At 37.3% G+C, this 18,397-nt stretch overlaps 1 protein-coding gene across 1 annotated transcript in view; it reads right to left on the bottom strand.

The window, feature by feature from the left end:
• thsd7ab (thrombospondin, type I, domain containing 7Ab) overlaps positions 1 to 18,397 on the bottom strand; it is a 124,869-nt gene that overhangs the window by 32,048 nt on the left and 74,424 nt on the right. Inside the window, exons 9-12 of the mRNA XM_089118011.1 lie at positions 15,929 to 16,160; positions 6,987 to 7,102; positions 6,005 to 6,140; positions 5,502 to 5,605 (exon numbers count right to left, since the gene is read on the bottom strand). Coding sequence (XP_088974137.1) covers positions 5,502 to 5,605; positions 6,005 to 6,140; positions 6,987 to 7,102; positions 15,929 to 16,160 — 588 coding nt within the window. The remainder of the gene's footprint in view (positions 1 to 5,501; positions 5,606 to 6,004; positions 6,141 to 6,986; positions 7,103 to 15,928; positions 16,161 to 18,397) is intronic.

Genomic DNA, 18,397 nt, shown 5'->3' with positions numbered 1-18,397 from the left:
GAATGTCTTGTCTATGCGACACACGAGGCACAGAAAGACGCTTGAACGAACAATAACACATACAATTATGCAACTGAACTGTCCGTTTTATCTAGTATGCTCATAGGAGCAGTTTTAAATGAGTTAAAGAAAGAATTAAATTAAAGTTGTGAGAGAATGAAGTGAGAATGAAGTGAGATCCGTGTCATGTTCGGCAGCGGCTGCTCTTAAAGTGACAGCAGCCAATAACGCCAAGTTAATCAAAGAACTAAGGTAACAAAGAAAACAACTCACTGCTCTTGACTAAATAGCTTAAAGAAGTATTAATCTATATTTATTTAATATACAATTCATGCAGTGGAGACTGCTTGATAACTTTATTCAATTTCTGTATATTTCCCATGTAGGAATGACACAGGTAAATATAACATGTATTATGGGGTTATATATTATTTATTACAATATTTATTTGAGGCCTATTAAAAGGGACTCTGTGTAGATTTTTAGGTATTTTATTATCTGAAATCAATATTTTTATTCATAAATATGTCCTCAATGGTGTACAAATACCTCTGCAAATTATCTGACTTATCCTCGTAAATGAAGAATTTATTATCTTTATGTACATGGGACGGGTAGGTTCACGGAGGCTTCCATGTCCGTTCCGCCATCTTGAAAACTATAATAGCAGAGAGGGTCAAAAAGTACCACCAGCCAAACGCGTTTCCACAACGCGTTTTCGTTCAGACTCAGAGCCATCGTCACGTCACATTGAGAGGCGCATTCCCTGCAAGTTTAAACGGCTGCATTGCACTCCTGTGATTGCTGATTGCTCTTTTGCTCTATTATTTGTTGCGGACCATATGCCGAGTCACAGGAGAATGCATCCTCATCGCAAAAAAAGGCCAGACTTGAACGAAAAAGGAAACGTGACCGGAGATTGCAAAAAACACGGCCATTAATTTTTCCGTCATAAAATTAATCGGATATGGTTCGATTTTCTCCGTTTTTCGCATCCAGAGCCAGCATTTTGAGAGGTCTTTTGACAATTCAGGGCCGGGGGAGCTCGTCCTCAAATCATTGAACATTATGCGCCGTGCTTTCAGTTTCGGTTTTCAATTCGATCAAGTGTTTATGTTCTCTTCTCTATAGCTATTGGATTATGAAATTAATAAACCTCCCCTTTCAATCAGATTGAAATTTAGGATCGAATAAGGTGTGATTGAGCAGCCTATTCGATAACTAATGTATTATTTGGGCACAATATACACAATACATACACAATAACAGCCTAGCTGTTCTGTCTGCCCAGCGCTTCCACAGGGCCGCGCGCGGGTGTTTGTGTGTGTCCATCAGGGGCGTAATTTGCGGGTGGGACGGGTGGGACATGTCCCCACCACTTTTTGCCAAGGTCGATATTGTCCCCACCACTTTTTAAAAGTTCTCGCGGCACGGATAAACAGTAGAAATAAATAAAACATCTCCATCTGGCAGACCAGTCATTTCGTTCGTTTGTAAAATAAAAGAAGAGATCTAGCCCTGAAATACGTTGATTTTTTTTTTTAAATCAAGTGATCAAAGTGCTCCTTGCCGCCTGTGATCGGTGGCGCGGTTACAGTGTATCTCGTGGCTCACGCACAGTCTTCACATGCATGCGCGCTTCAATCCGTTTCGGAGACTGTTTCGGTGACTTTTTGTTCGTTCCGGTGCAGAGAATGTGAGCGGAGTGGAGCGGGAGCGAGCGGGCGGATCTTGGACAGAGCGGAGAGGGGCATTTTTTAAAGGACGGAGCGTCACCCTATTTCCCGCTCCAATTTCGCTCCGCTCATACCACGAGTCTGACTCCACGTCTTTTCCCCGCCTAGCTCGCATGGTGTTCAGCATCCCAAGCGGGGTCTTCAAGGGCAGATAGGGTTTTCTCTGCAACAACCGCATGAGTCTGAAGCCTCAGACATTGTCCAAACTTGTGTTCTTGAAGGTGAATGAAGGAAATTTTCTTTCTTTCTTTCTTTCTTTCTTTCTTTCTTTCTTTCTTTCTTTCTTTCTTTCTTTTCTAAAAGTTTGACAATGTAACCCATTTAAATTGTAATGCACTCTGCGCAAAAGTTCAGTTATACGAATTTTGGATTAATAGTTCATTTAGCATACTTTTAAAACGTTGATATAGGCCTATAGCCTGTACATTTTTATTTATAATAAAGCCCATTGATTCGTTTAATTTTACAGCATTTTTTGTAGGCTACTATTGATAAGCATAATTTTATTAGGCTATTTGTGCGCGCTGTGCAAACGTTTAGTTATCAAAATGTTGGCCTAATAGTTAATTTACTTTTTAAATTTACTTTTAAAATGTTTATGTAGGCCTTTATTTTTTACATTTTTGTTTATACACTTATTTTTTTATCTTTATTTATATTATTAGGCCCATTTATTCATTTAATTGTACAGCAGTTTGTGTGTACAATGGATAGGTTATAAGCCAATTTAAATTTTAATCATGCATGCGCGTTCCGCAAAAAATCAGTTATCAAAATTCTGGCCTAATAGCCTAGTTAATTTACTTTTATGTATATTTTTGTTTATATAATTTTTATTCATATTATTTGGTCACTTTATTCGTTTAATTTTACAGGACTTTCTGTAGGCCTATAGCATAGGCTATTCCACTGAACATGTTGTAAAGTCGGATCTATGTTTTATTCACGTGTCACGTGATTCATTCATTTATACACATGTCCCACCCACTTTTTATAACAAAGTTACGCCACTGGTGTCCATACCTGGTCCATACCAGACACACTGCCAGTCTCCGTTCAGAATCGATGGTTCACGGAAATTGGTGGTCTTGTTTTTAATATGTGGCTCCAGAATCGCTGGCAAAGCATCAAACTGTCCCGCTGACATTCTGAGGTAAATTTTGAATCGTTCAGGATAAATCCTCTCGGCGCAATTTCAGGATTGGATGGATATTTTCTATTTCTTCTCTTTTCAATATGAGAGAGGGCAAAAATCATCCTCACTGCTTGACGAATCCATTTGGTATTTTTGCGTTTTTTCCCGCAAAGGTTTAATAAATACGCAACGGACTCGGTGTGCAAGGTTTCTATGCGTGACGAATTTTTAGGCTGACGTACAGGAAAATACGCATACGAAAATTTCGTACTCAGTGTGCAATGGCCTTAAATATCGGGATAGCGTTTTCAACCGTGGAAATAGCTAATGCAGCAGAAAGATTTCAGAAGAGACGCTGAAGTTGCCTGCTTTTTCCTCGACAGGTTAGTCAATGTTACAGTCTGACTTAATTTTTTTGTCATTGCTTGGTTGTGTACTTTATTATATAGACAGTATAACATTTATAGGTAAAAAAGTTAAACAAGGTCTTTGATGAATAGCAGCTATTGACTACTTTACTCGCAGCTATTGTGAAGGAAGGTGCTAAAAACAAGGTTTGTAAGTTAATTCTTTATAACCTATAAATTCAGTAAGAATATAGAGATAATGATTGTAAGAAAATATTGCTCTCTGTAAGATTTTCTATAGCTTTCTTTTTATATATAAATGATCAATTAGCTAAAATTGTGATTTTGCTATGTGGATAAGATTGTACAGAGAATTAAAATTAATTTATACAGCTAGACACATAAATTGTACACATAAGTTAACACATAAGTTGCTGTTTTTTTTTTTAAGTTACAAACCTGTTCACCCGGAGAAAAACTCGATGAAGTGATACTACAAGACATCCTGTCATAGCATTTTTGGTACATAACGGCAACCGTAGATGCAATACGCACTTGAAAATGCGAGGCGCTGGAGAGCAAAATTCGTTTGAATGCAAAATAATATTTAACCACTAGATGGGGGTATTTCCTACACAGATTCCCTTTAAATCTAAAAAAAAAGTATAATAAAAAAAATGTCTATAATTAATGTTTAAAATGGGGGGGGGGGGGGTAGAATTGGTTATACTGGCTTTCATTCATAAATGGCATAAAGATGCTATTAAACAAGTACTTAAATATACCGTCTTTATATTGTTTTTACATTAATTTGGAGAATAACTGTGAAATTATTACGTTATAAAAATATATAAAAAAAACTTTGAGATAAATTACAGTAAAAATGTGTGATTAATCTAGTTCATTTTTTAATCGACTGATACACTACTAATAATATTTATATTTAATGTAGAATTTAAAATGTATAATACATGTACATAATATTTATTGAATATAATAATACAAATTTATAATACATGATTTAAAAAATAATTATAACGTTTTTTCAAGTGTTGTGTCCAATAAGACAATATCTGAAATATTATATAGTGAAACATAACTAAAAAACATTAATATTCACTAAAGAAATTTCCATTATGTTTTTCCTAGGTGTAAAAACTTCAATAGATTTCCCCTCTTGTATTCCATATATAGATATTTTGGACAATACTGATAGATAATTATCTTATCTAATGTTAAATTTATGCCAAATTAATGTAAGTATTATTTTCGATATATAAATTAAAAAAAAAGAAACACTCCAGTTTTAAATGTGTCAAGCACTCAAATGGTCAGCTATAAAACTAAGCTTATTTTTAATAAAAAAAATTAAATCAGTATCAGTACATAAAAAATAATAATATGAGAAAAGAAAATACATGAATAAATAATATAATAATAAAAGGCTAGAACCCAATAATGAAATGGGCCATATAAATATATACCCCACTATTAAGAATACAACGAGTCCAACATGAGCAGATCAGAGAGTTACTACATTTGTAAAGACAGCCCTGTTAAGCTTTTGTCATTCCAGTGAGGCTGTGTAATCTATTAAGACACACTGTCACGTTGGAAGTGACGTGAGGACGAGTAAACAGGAACCATTGGGTCAAACTTTGGGGCACTACAAAGTTCAATAGAGTGATGACGGCAACACAAAGACGCCCTTCCGTACTGTCGAGAGCAATCAGATCAAGAGTTTGAAGGATTGCTTCCGCTCCTGACATGCACTGAAGGGCAAATGTGAAGTCTAGTGTGATGGAAGCCTTTGTCAGACCAACATCTAAACCAGCATCATTCATAACAAAGTCTTCCACTGCCTTATGAGTGATAGGAATGTCTAAAAGAGGTAACAAAAAGGCATGAAGAGAACAAAATGATAATTAAAATACTTTGCTGACTTCAACTAATAAAGCAACCAACTCCGAAATCAGCCCGTTCTGAAAGAAAGCAATACAAATGCAGAGATTCAAGAGAAGATCTTAGATCAGATAATTTACCAAAATGATGGTTATTGCATAAGATTTCACAGCTACATAAACACAGTAACTGGACACTGCGGGGAAATTCACTACGAATGAATTAAGCACATACTTTCTGAGGTAGCATCTGATTAAATGAATTATTTAAATATGCACAAATTTTCATGCTGCAATTCTCGGTTGAGGACGTTTAGTGAATAAGACGCAGGTTGCTAAACATTAGGTGAAAGATTGAGGTTGTACACGCCAGCTGACGAACCTCTAGTCTGGACTCCAGCTCCACAGGTCTCCTGGGCTCCTTTACTGTCTCTGCGGATGCTCCATGGGACCAGCTGACATTTACGCCACTTGTGCGTTTTCCACCTGCAAATTCAAAGTGATATCATTATAATTATCAGAGGTTGATCAGTTAGCACACTGAAAATCATAATTAGCTGACTAAGATATCAGGAAACCCATTGCCTTAGAAAATGAACTTATCTTAATTAAGCAGTCCACAATCTGATAACAGCTTTACTTTTTTATCAGAATGAACCATTTTACTTTTGAGAACCGAGAAAAAGAATTGCATCCAGGTTTTGAATGACAAGAGGTTGAATAAGTAATGACAGAATCCCTATTTTGGGGTAGACTATTCCTTTAGGTGTACTGTACATATCTTCATTTACTCAAGAAGATCAATTTGAGCAGAAATCTATACTGAATGTCATTGATAGATGTGAGATATCTCAGAATAACTGATGAGTGTAGAGGCAGAGGTACCTGTAACCCGGACACACAGATGGAGTCGCACAGTCTTTCTCTTCATAAAGGGTGTCCGGACACTCCTGACCTCCATTAGCTGGCATCTGGATGACCACTCGATAGCGAAACTGTTTATTATTGTGCCCAATCAGACCTGATGAGAGAGACAGAAAGGTAGACAGTGCGACAGAAAAAAAATAACAGACAAACAAACAAACAAACAAACAAACAAACAAACAAACAAACAGACAGACAGACAGATAGAATGACAAAACGATAGTCAGAGACAGGCAGATGGAGAGTGGACAGACAGACAGACAGACAGACAGACAGAGAGACAGATAGACGGATAGATGGATAGATAGATAGAATGACAGAGATAGACAGACAGACACACAGACAGAATTACAAAACAATAGACAGAGACAGACAGATGGAGAGTGGACAGACAGACAGATATATGACAGAATGACAAACAGATAAATAGACAGACAGACAGACAGACAGATAGACAGATAGATAGATAGATAGATAGATAGATAGATAGATAGATAGATAGATAGATAGATAGATAGACAGACAAACAGATAGAATGACAAAACGATAGATAGATAGATAGATAGATAGATAGATAGATAGATAGATAGATAGATAGATAGATAGATAGATAGATAGATAGATAGATAGATTGATTGACAGATAGACAAACAGATAGAATGACAAAACAATAGATAGATAGATAGATAGATAGATGGATAGATGGATAGATAGATAGATAGATAGATAGATAGATAGATAGATAGATAGATAGATAGATAGATAGATAGATAGATAGATAGATAGACAGACAAACAAACAGATAAAATGACAGAGATAGACAGACAGACAGATAGACAGATAGAATGACAAAACAATAGACAGAGACAGACAGATGGAGAGTGGACAGAAAGACCGATATAATATAATGACAGACAGACAGATAAATAAAACAATAGAGTACCTGGTTCACAGGATGTGGGACACTCAGTCCAGTCACTGAAGGGTGTCACTATACAGTCTCTCTTACAGGGCAGCAGACAGGGTCGGACTGACACCGGCCGAGGGGCTTCAGGACATCTAAGACAACAAACAGACAAACAAGACTCTCAGTGCAAGAAAATGTGACTCGCATGTAGGGTTGGGTATCGAGAATCGAGTATCGATTGGAACCGGGACTAACTTTTCGTTTTTCCCGGAATCGTTCAAAAGTTAAAATTTCGATTCCTAGTTTCGATATTCACAGTCCGCCGAGCGGAAGAAGAAACCGCTGAACAACACCAACGAAGAAGCGTCTACCGGAAGTGTTGGCATTACCGCGCGAGTCGAACATGAGTAGCTTACGTCGGCGGTCCAAAGTGTGGCTTCACTTTTCTAAAAATAACGAAATCTCGGCAAAATGCAAAATTTGTGACAAGTATTTGTGACAGTAGGATTATTTCCTTCAGCAAGACCGTTGGTTAGCAAGGTTAGCTAAACTTTTTTGACCCTGCCTCTTAAAAGAATCGGAATTGAGAATCGTTAGGAACCGGAATCGAAACAAGGAATCGGAATCGGAATCAGAATCGTTCAAATTCAAACGATACCCAACCCTACTCGCATGTTATTTGATCACAGAAAGCAGGTGGATAACTAGAGCCCAGGAATACACAAAAAAGAAGTCTTACATAGGATGTTTTCTACACTTTTGAAGCATTTTATTTTTCCTCTGAGTATCATTGACTGTTTTAGTCAAGGCTTTATCAGCATTTTCTACTCTCTCTGACCCTTCAAATAAAGCAGGCAATTTATACTGCTGTGCCTGTAAGATTCCGAGAACACACTTCGCATGTGAAATGAGCAACAGTTTTTGGATTTTTTTGTGTGTATTTTTTTCAGATTTTTTTTCAGCTCAAATGGAATCAATTCAAAACTCCTATTTAGTCTCTACATGGTATTTATTTATGTATTACTGTCCAGTAAAAATATACAAAGTAATTTTTTTTTTTAAATGTGGGAACTTGATTTTTACAGTATTTTACATCTTGCATTACTATACACAGTCTGAAATAATTTGACGTTAAAATTAACACCTTACGGGTTCGATCCAAACCCGTATGAACAACTTTCTTCTTCAAAAAAGAAGATATTTTAAACAACAATGGGATTCAAACAAGATTGGACCCCCTGGACAAATAATCAAAAACAGACATTTTTCAAAATATCTTGATAATGTTATTAATTTCAGGGTGAACTTTCCCTTTAAGCAAAGCAAATGCATTCGATTCTGTAGATTAAGATATAATGTATATATCATCAAAAGGCTGAAAAACAACAAGATTATTTCTAGCTTTATTGGTTTTAGCTATATTGCCCAGCCTTACTCCATACAATGGATTACATCAGAATCCTTGTTGAGCAAGGTTCAGCAGCATCTGTAGCACAACAATGCCTCTTTTTTTCCAATCTTATTTTCCCTGCTCCTCGGTTGCATTATGTACCAGCCAGACGAGGCAGATAAGGCCTCACATCCTGTTACAGTATAGTCAGTCACTGGGTAATACTCTTCTTTTATCACTGTTACAGCTCCTCAATTTAAGATCAGGGGTTAGTTTTAATCTGCTTCTGTATTTTAAGCACTGCTCCGGCTCGGTCGAATTCCCCTGGATAAAGATAAACAGGGATGCAACAGTCCAGCAGAGGGGCATTCAGTAATCTGATCTTTGATCAAATCCTCCACTGTGAAGGGAGTCGCCATGTGCTCCATGTTTCATGAGGGTTGCAAAGCTGCCACAATATAATAAAAAAAAACAGATATATAAGGCCGATTTATTCGTAATACCAATAGCAGAAGCGGTAAATCCTGCCAGGGAAACAAATCTGGTTTGGGTGTGCAGGGCTCTCCTGGAGATTGGGTAAATTTCTGACAGAGCATTAGAAACATTTCAAGAGAGGCAATGCTCATACTCCACTATATTGACGGCTAAAATGGCTATTCTTATCTGCTACAATTAGTTAAGAGTTTAAACGGTTAAACTGCAATATCGTATATGAAAATGACTGTTTTCTTATTGTTGCGAAGAGAAAGGATTAAACTGGAACTTGGTAATGTTCCAATAGCATCATTAAAAAATAGTTCATACATTTAACTGTGAGGAAGAACAAATTCATCGCTCCCTTGTCCTCTCTAAGTCGTCATTATTTTTCAATTAGGATTAACCGTCATAACCGGCAGCGTGAACAGTGAAGTGAGGGATCACATTTCCTTGAAGGTTTCCCTGAAGTAGCTCATTAGAGTTTCTGGAGAAACTATTGTAACACTGTTTCCACACTGTTAATCACGTATAATTAATGGGATATTCCTTTAAAGTACAACAACATTTCTGACCTGACAAGAAGTGTAGAACATCCAGTCCAAAGTCATGTAAACTTCTTCTACTAAATAAGGAAATAAACTAAATATTAAAATTATATCACCAAATCAGAAATATTTTTTACAACAAAGATATAATTAATGTAACATCTTCAGCTCAAATGACATGCATTTTCAAGCGGATCCACTTAATGCATTTGCTCATTTTAGTGTTAGCATAATTTTTATACTATTATTATATAGTATTTATTATAGTTTTGAATTAACTCAGTTTTCTAGTTAATTTTTGTTATTTTTATATTTTTTATATTATTTTTATATATCCCCATTTTTTTCTTTTTATTGTTTTAGTAACTTAAGCTTATTTCAGTTAGTTGCCGGGGCAACATTTCAAATTTTTGTTTGTTTCCCATCTAATATTTAAATTAAATTTCAGCTTTATTTATATGTAACAAAAATAAAAAATAAAAAAAGAGCTTGCCTGAGCTTGTTTGTTTCCATGGTTTCTGATTGGTTGCACACCTGTTTCTGTTCCAGTTAATTACCATGTGTATTAAAGCCCAACGCATTCTCATCCCAAGGCGTCATATACAATGCTTTTGCCAAAGCGGAGACATCCAACGCACATGGCACCTTTTAGCGTCAATTTAACACGCACAGAGTATGGGTAGGTTTAGGTCTGGTGTAGGGTTAGGGTTAGACCACTAGGAGGCACCGTCTGCCTCATATATATCTGCGTCTCATATTGACGTTAAAGGGTGCCATGTGCGTTGGATGTCTACGCTTTGGCAAAAGCATCGTATATGACGCCTTGGGATGAGAATGGGCTGTAAAGCCCTATGACTACGTTCAAACCATCAGTCCGATTTTTGTGTATATCGGATTGAAATTAGATTTACCAAGTGTGAACGGTAAAAAAAATAAAAATCACATGAAATGCAATTTTTTACAAATCCGTTTCAAGCTACATTCCAATGCGGTTTGAAATCCGCAACATTTCTGGAAATCTTGACTGCTCTGATCTGATTTCGAGTGATTTATGTGACGTTTTATCAGACGTTGTCATAGAAAATAGGCTGAAAGTCGCAACAGAAACAAGGTTGTGTTCTTGCAAAGTGACATACAAGCAGAACATTAGAATATAACAGAGACATGTTTTGAAACTGGCGGAGACGACAGCATGGAATAAAGCCGCTCATACCAGACCGCCGACTAATAAGACGCAGTAGTTGGCTACACATTGACATGTTGTAAATAAGAAAACAACTGTATTGCAAGGCCCTAAATGTTGCGGTTGTTGTCAGAGTCTGGCAACCAACGCAACGTCATTGTCGTAAAAACCAATGCAGATATTTCGGAAAACAAAAGATTGGCGTGGAGTGGACACACAAATGGAGTGGACACAAAAAGTGTACTGACAGTTATTTTAGATCAGATTCCAAATCTGATACACAAAGAATCAGATTCTTTTCCAAATGAAAGGTACTTTGATAAACATCAACATCAACATCTCACTGCTGCTAAAAGAACAAAAATGCATCTGATAGAAACCAAAGCTCTCATGTTGAATAGTGTGTGAAAATGATGCAGTCTTGTACCAATCAGTCATGACACAGTGTTTGTTTCGATAAGTTTCTTAAAAAGCCTATTAAAACACCTAACACAGTCAGAGCAAGAGATGAAAGTTGTCAGTTTCTGTGAGGCGCATCAAAGGTCCGGGCCCTGAGCTTTAACACCGCTGTCAGTGTGATTGTGAGTTTTCTCTCAGTCTGACACTGTGAGTGACACAAAGTGGCTCAGAGAAGAAAAACCTGCGTGAGCTCTTCCTGCCTCAGACCTGGGCAGCGCATTTATGATTTGCTGCAATCAAGTCTAGGCGAGATATTCAAAATGATATGCAGGTCTGAGTGAGGATGTGAATTTTGATTTTGTTATGGGTCACATACATCAAATCCCTCAAAAGCCACGTAGACACCAACAATGTTTTGGCATTGACAACTGCATATAAATGTCGATATAAGGTCGATATACACTATGCCAAAAGTTTTATATGCACATGAACTTTAACCCCTTAACTGTCACCCCCCCTTTTTGAGAATGGGGGTTAAATGCTCTATTCACACTTAAATGGTTGTAATTTAAGAATGCCTTGGAATATATACCCAAGTTTGGTCTTGTTTTAAAGAAAACACTCAGCAGATTATTGCTGAAGTGAAAACACTTCAAAAAATGAAAGTATGAAGAAGTTATGGAAGTTTTAATTCACAGTAAATCAAATATACTGTACTATATATTTTTTATTTTATATAAAATATATATTTTACAAAATATTTTTACTCTAAAATTACTATAAAATGAAAGCCATAAATCTAACCAAGTTATGTTCCAAATTTGAAGTTGATATCACAAAATTTGAAGTTCCTATGAGATTTTGTTTAGGCGTAGTACCAAAAATAGCCACCGGGTGCCATTGAATTCCATTGAATTTAGTTGTGTACATTCTGCCTTAACAAATTAATACATTTCTGTCCAAATATCAATTTTGTCACAAAATTTGGAACCTTCAGACTCAGACCTTTCTGACAATATGTGTTTTGTCAAGATTAATTAATTTTGATCATAAATTATGAAAAATAAGGATGCCCAAAAGGGGAGGAGCCTCATAAAATAAGTACCGTTTCTATGGTAACGCAACGTTCAATTATAAAATGGTTTTCACAGGATGAATTCTGAGTGTATAAGCTTTCAAATGATACCTAATTTATGATAACTACTAAAATGTGTGATATAATAAAAAAAGGCGATAAAAATATTATTATATTTTAGAGGATAATATATACATATATATTATAATTTTTAGAGGATAATTTTATACTATACTTTTTATTTTTTATTGAAAAATACTAGATTATATGTTTTATTATGAACTTTTAGCATAAAAACAGAAGTTTCAATTATTAAAAGTGGGTGCATCAACTTTTTGTGACAAAGGTCAGACCTCCTGTTATGATGCAGATTTTCTTAGGTGCACTCTTGTCATAAATTCATTAATTACTCTTCCTACATAATTTTTAACACAAAACAGGCGTCGAATATTTAATTAGAAGTCTTAGACCTTTCCAAAAATATATAATTTGTCATAATTAGATTAGGATTTAATAGAAATATAGTGAAGTAAAGTTAGGCGTCCCGGTACCGGGACGGTGACAGTTAAGGGGTTAATGACATCCCATTCTTAATCCGTAGGGTTTAATAGACCCCTTTTGCGCTGACGTCACAGTTACGTCACGGCGCTAGCTGGAGGCAAAACAAAGTGAAAACTGGAGGCGGCCAATACAAAACAGCACAGATTCGGCTACATAATAAGGAGCTTAAATAATTGTTACTATTATTAATTGTCATCTTGTTGTGTTGTTTGGTGCAAGAATTGATGAAAAATGAATATGCTGTATCTGAAACTTTTATTTCTAGAAAATATTCACATCGTTAAAATCGCACTGTAATGTCACTCTTTACATTGTCGTGGTCTCGGCGCTGGCTCGGCAGAACTGCGGATCGTACACACAAGTCTTGTACAGGACCATATAGGCATCTAAAGATTTATATGCCCCCAGTTTCTATTTCTCTATAAGGTAGGGGTAGAAGTCAGGCCACTCAACCGAGGTAACTTAACGTAACTTACGTTAATCCTGTCAGATCGTCCATGCACTGAGTGAGCATGTAGGCGGCTACAGGTCGGCCAATCTGTTTTTTGGAAATAACAATCACGGTCCTGGACACTGAGTGACCTTACACATGAAGATAATATCAAATTTTCTCCAGTCATTGTTAAAAAACAAGCTAACAATCCTTGCTAACTAGCGTTAGTGAAGCAGCCAGAGGGATCGTTCTGCCTCCACCTAAGCTCCGCCCACAAAAAACCGTCACCATGTTTACCAACTGAAAAGGGGTCTATACAGAGTTGTCCCACCCTTTGCAGCTATAATAACTCTTCTGGGAAGGCTTTCCACAAGGTTTAGGAGTGTGTTTATGGGAATTATTGACCATTCTTCTAGAAAGCGCATTTGTGATGTTGGATGAGAAGACCTGGCTCGCAGTCTCCATGTCTCGCTCGTCCATGTCTTTATAGACCTTGCTTTGTGCACTGGTGCGCAGTCATGTTGGAACAGGAATAGGCTGTCCCCAAACTGTTCCCACAAAGTTGAGAGCATGAAATTGTCCAAAAGTTAATGTCTTGGTATGCTGAAGCATAAAGAGTTTCTTTCACTGGATTTAAGGGATCAAGCCCAAGCCCTGAAAAACAACCACACCCCATAATTCATAATCCCCCCTCCACCAAACTTTACAGTCAGGCAAGTACCGTTATCCTGGCAACCGCCTAACTCAGACTCGTCTATCGGATTGCCAGACAGAGAAGTGTGATTCGTCACTCCAGTCTCCACTGCTCTAGAGTCCAGTGGCGGCAGGCTTTACACCACTGCATCTGATGCTTTGCATTGCGCTTGGTGATGAAGCAGCTCAACCATGGAAACCTAATCCACTAGCTCTCTATGCTCTGTTGTTGAGCTAATCTGAAGGCCACACAAAGTTTTGAGGACTGTAATGGTAAATGGTAAATGGACTGCATTTATATAGCGCTTTCATAGACCCAATGGCCACCAAAGCGCTTTACAATTTGCCTCACATTCACCCATTCACACACACTTTCATACACCGACGGCGACGGCAGCCATACAAGGCGCCATCCAGCTCGTCGGGAGCAGCCGGGGTTAGGTGTCTTGCTCATGGACACCTCGACACTTGGTCAGGTGGAACCGGGGATTGAACCACCAACCTTTCGGTTTGTAGACAAACTACATGAACCACTGAGCCACTGCTGTAGCTATTGACTCTGTAGAAAGTTGACGACTTCTTCGCACTGTGTGCCTCTGACCCTGCTCTGTGAATTTACATGGCCTACCACTTCGTGGCTGAGTTTCTGTTGTTCCCAATTCCTTCCACTTTGTTAAATAACACTAACAGTTGACTGTGGATTACTTAGTAGTGAGGAAACGCTTCCACGTTTGAATTCACTGACCCCACCGGGTACAACTCATCTCCACTACAAATAAGAAAAAAGAGGCTACAATTTGCAAGAGCTCACCAAAATTGACTGGAAAAATGTTGTCAATTTCTGTTGAGACATTCAGATGGTAGAGTCAGAATTTGGCGTAAACAGAATGAGAACATGGATCCATCATGCCTTGTTACCACTGTGCAGGCTGGTGGTGGTGGTGTAATGGTGTGGGGGGATGTTTCTTGGCACACTTTAGGCCTCTTAGTGCCATTTGGGCATCGTTTAAATGCCACGGCCTACCTGAGCATTGTTTCTGACCGTGTCCATCCCTTTATGGCTACCATGTACCCATCCTCTGTTGGCTACTTCCAGCAGGATAATGCACCATGTCACAAAGCTCGAATCATTTCAAAATGGTTTCTTGAACATGACAATGAGTTCGCTGTACTAAAATGCCCAGTATTATGGTCAAACACAGTATTAGTATGGTGTTCCTAATAATCCTTAAGGTGAATTTACAGTTTTTGCAATCCTAAAATTCAACACTACATCACATTGCAATTTTCAACCCATGCAGTCTAGACTAAAACACAGACTGGTCTACTCCTTTAAATGGTTAAAAGCAAGTGTAAAATTCTATATTATAGCTAAGCTCCAATTTGTCTTTGCCAAAAAGCCAGTGCTATTTATTGTTTCCACAACGGACTGTCAGAAGGACATTGTCTAAGTGGATCAATGATGTATTTTTAGGTGGTTTGTTTGTGCTAAGCCTCAAGAGGCCCCTCATCTAGTGGTGATTAAATTGCATTAAAGAATCAAGCCCTCTTAATTACTGCTATTATCATCAATAGGAAATTAGGCAGTCTGAAAATGACTGTGCTAATTAGCCTGTTTGTGACCATGTTTATTCAGCTTTCCGCAGCCTCGCTTTGCCTGCAGAGGAATGATAGGGTTTGTGAGCATGCAGACTTCTGTAGAGAAATTACAACATGCCACTCAAACATAACCCATCTTTGAGCTTAAATATAATATTAGAGCTATGAGAATCACAATTGAGAATGATGAAAATTTTTAAAAAGAAGAGTAAAATGTCTAGATACATTAGAATAATGAGATTTTGAAAGGAGATCTATCATAAAAAACAATGAAAATGAAGTACAATAGATTAGCATATATTAAAATTTCTGAAGGATCATGTGACACTGAATACTGGAGTAATGGCTGATGAAAACTCGAAAAATATAAAAAGAAATATTTCACAATATTAAAGTTGGGTTTTTTTTTGTATTTTTAATCAAATAAATGCAGGCTTGATGAGGCTCTGAAACTTAGCCTGTCAATTATAACAAATCATTTGCAAAAAGGAAGTTGTTGAAGGATGTTGCAATGCCAACTATACTGCACCCAACAGCAAACAAGTGAGCCAATCGTATGAAATGCTATTTACATACAATATTTTTCAGAGAAGACAAGCAAAATGACTCTTTTAAAAACGTACTTTTTGGGTGGCACCTGTCCGACGTTGACTTTCACGCAGATGATCTTGCGTGTTTGGACGCCCATGGTGCAGGTGGATTTGTCTGCGCTGGAGGAGGTATTGAGAGCAGATGTGGTGGTGTCCTCCACACACTGTCCCCAGGGGCCCGTCTGCCAGTGATACACGATGCAGGGATGCTCATTACAGTTCCGCACCTCCTGTAGGGCGCTGGTGTTCGGACAGCCGGAACCTCCTGCAAGAGCGTGAAGATATGCATTAGGTCTGACACGTGTCTGGCGTCATGTCACGCCACAGCAGCTTGAGGATCTCCACACTCGAAGTGTAAGGCAGCATGTCGACTTCAGCTCCAGTCAGATGAAAGTGCATTGAAAATAAATCACAACCAGAAATACATTATCCTGCTAATTTATACTGTATTTATTTGATTAAAAAACAGTTAAAGGGTTAGTTCACCCAAAAATGAAAATTAAGTCATTAATTACTCACCCCCATGCTGTTCCAACCCCGTAAGACCTTCGTTCGTCTTCGGAACACAAATGAAGATCTTTTTGATTAAATTTGAGAGCTGTATAACTACCACATTGGCTCCTAAGGGACTGCCTCTTGACGGCCCAGAAAGTCAATGAAGAAAATGTTTAAATATCCCAAGTGACTACCGTGGCTCAACTATATGTTTATCAAGCGACGAGAATACTTTTTCTGCGAAAAAACAAACAAAAATAACGAGTTTATTCGACTATTCCTTTTCTTCCTTGTAGGCCAGAAACGAGACTTCAATAGATTTCCACGACGCATGCGCGAGAACTGAACTGAAGTAGTGTAAGGAGATCGCAATTCTCGCGCATCCGTCGTGGAAATCTAAGGAAGTCTCGTTTCTGGCCTACAAGGAAGAAAAGGAATAGTCGAATAAACTCGTTATTTTTGTTTGTTTTCTCTTGATGGCTTTCTGGGCCGTCAAGAGGCAGTCCCTTAGGAGCCAATGTGGTAGTTATACAGCTCTCAAATTTAATCAAAAATATCTTCATTTGTGTTCCGAAGACGAACGAAGGTCTTACGGGGTTGGTACAGCATGGGGGTGAGTAATTAATGACTTAATTTTCATTTTTGGGTGAACTAACCCTTTAAAACAGTAATATTGTGGAATATTATGACAATTTAAAATAACTGTTTTACATTTAAATATATTTTAATCTGTAATTTATTCCTGTGATCAAAGCTGAATTTTCAGCATCATTACTCCAGGCTTCAGTGTCACTTGATCCTTCAGAAATCATTCTATTATGATGATTTGCTGCTCAAGGAACATTTCTGATTATCATCAATGTTGAAAACAGTTGTGCTGCTTCATATTTTTGCGGATTCAAAAGCAAAGTTTGAAAATTTTACAATCTTTAATTGTAAAAACATCAATCTATTTAATATTTGATGAATTAAAGTACCGTTTTAATATATTTTGAAAAATTGAATGACCCTATGGAAGTAAAATATGACTTTCAAACAAAAAAAGCATCTTAAATTGCACTAATAAAAAAAGCATTACATTTGCATTTTGGGGGGTGAAATTCAACATGATAGTTAACCTGTGAGTATTTCAAATGAATCATTTCACACACAATTTCATAAAAATAAACCATGTTCACCTTCCAGATTTAATTTACAAAATAAACAATGTTTAAAAAAGTGAAATGTTTTCAGCTTAAATATACAATCACGTTGAATTTCAGCCCCCCAAAATGCAATGTACTGAAATGCAAGCACTGCTAATGCAATGCATGTTGTATATGAATATGAGTGCAATTCAACATGCCTTTCTGACTCGAAACTTTAAACAATTATGTGCATGTTAAAAACAGTGCAGCAAATGCATACAAATACCTTATTTCTTGCTTTCTAGCTTTCTAGTTTTTCTAGCTTGTGTCCTCAGGAGTGAGACAGGTCAAGTGTTCATTTTCTCGTCGTTTTCACGTCTCCAGTCGCTTTAACTTGTTCTAAATTGATTTAGATTAAACACTTCACATAATTGCCGTCTCCTAATTCCTCACAAGTGGCATAAAGTCGATGCAGCCGGTGGAGAGCGATGCGGTGTGTCTAAGTAATTGCTGACATTTACAGCAGGTTTGCAGATGACAGAGCGGCCCAGTGGGCCTGTGAATCAAAGAAGAGCGTTACGAGAGGAAGTGAGCGCATACGTCTGCTTGATTTAACTTTATAACACACACAGTGATAAAGTTATTGGCTTTTCCTGTCAGATCCGTTACATAGGTGATTATTGTGTTTCTATTGGGCAAGGGTAATAATGGGGCTTTTCACACTATGAGCCAGATTTAATAACAGCTTGACCTAGCGCAAACCCTCTTTTGGCGTTAAAAACTCATTGTTGAAATGATCCGGCAGCGTCTGTGTTTCTTTAATGTAAGCATTGTCAGTAAATTATCTGTATAACTTTCACTCCCATCTGCACTTTTATGG

The sequence above is a fragment of the Pimephales promelas genome, chromosome 12 (assembly GCF_988280905.1).
Source record: "Pimephales promelas chromosome 12, fPimPro1.hap1.1, whole genome shotgun sequence".
In the NCBI taxonomy this organism is placed as follows: Eukaryota; Metazoa; Chordata; class Actinopteri; order Cypriniformes; family Leuciscidae; genus Pimephales; species Pimephales promelas.
Note: the sequence above shows the minus strand (reverse complement) of the source record. Positions and strands in the feature narration are given on the sequence as shown.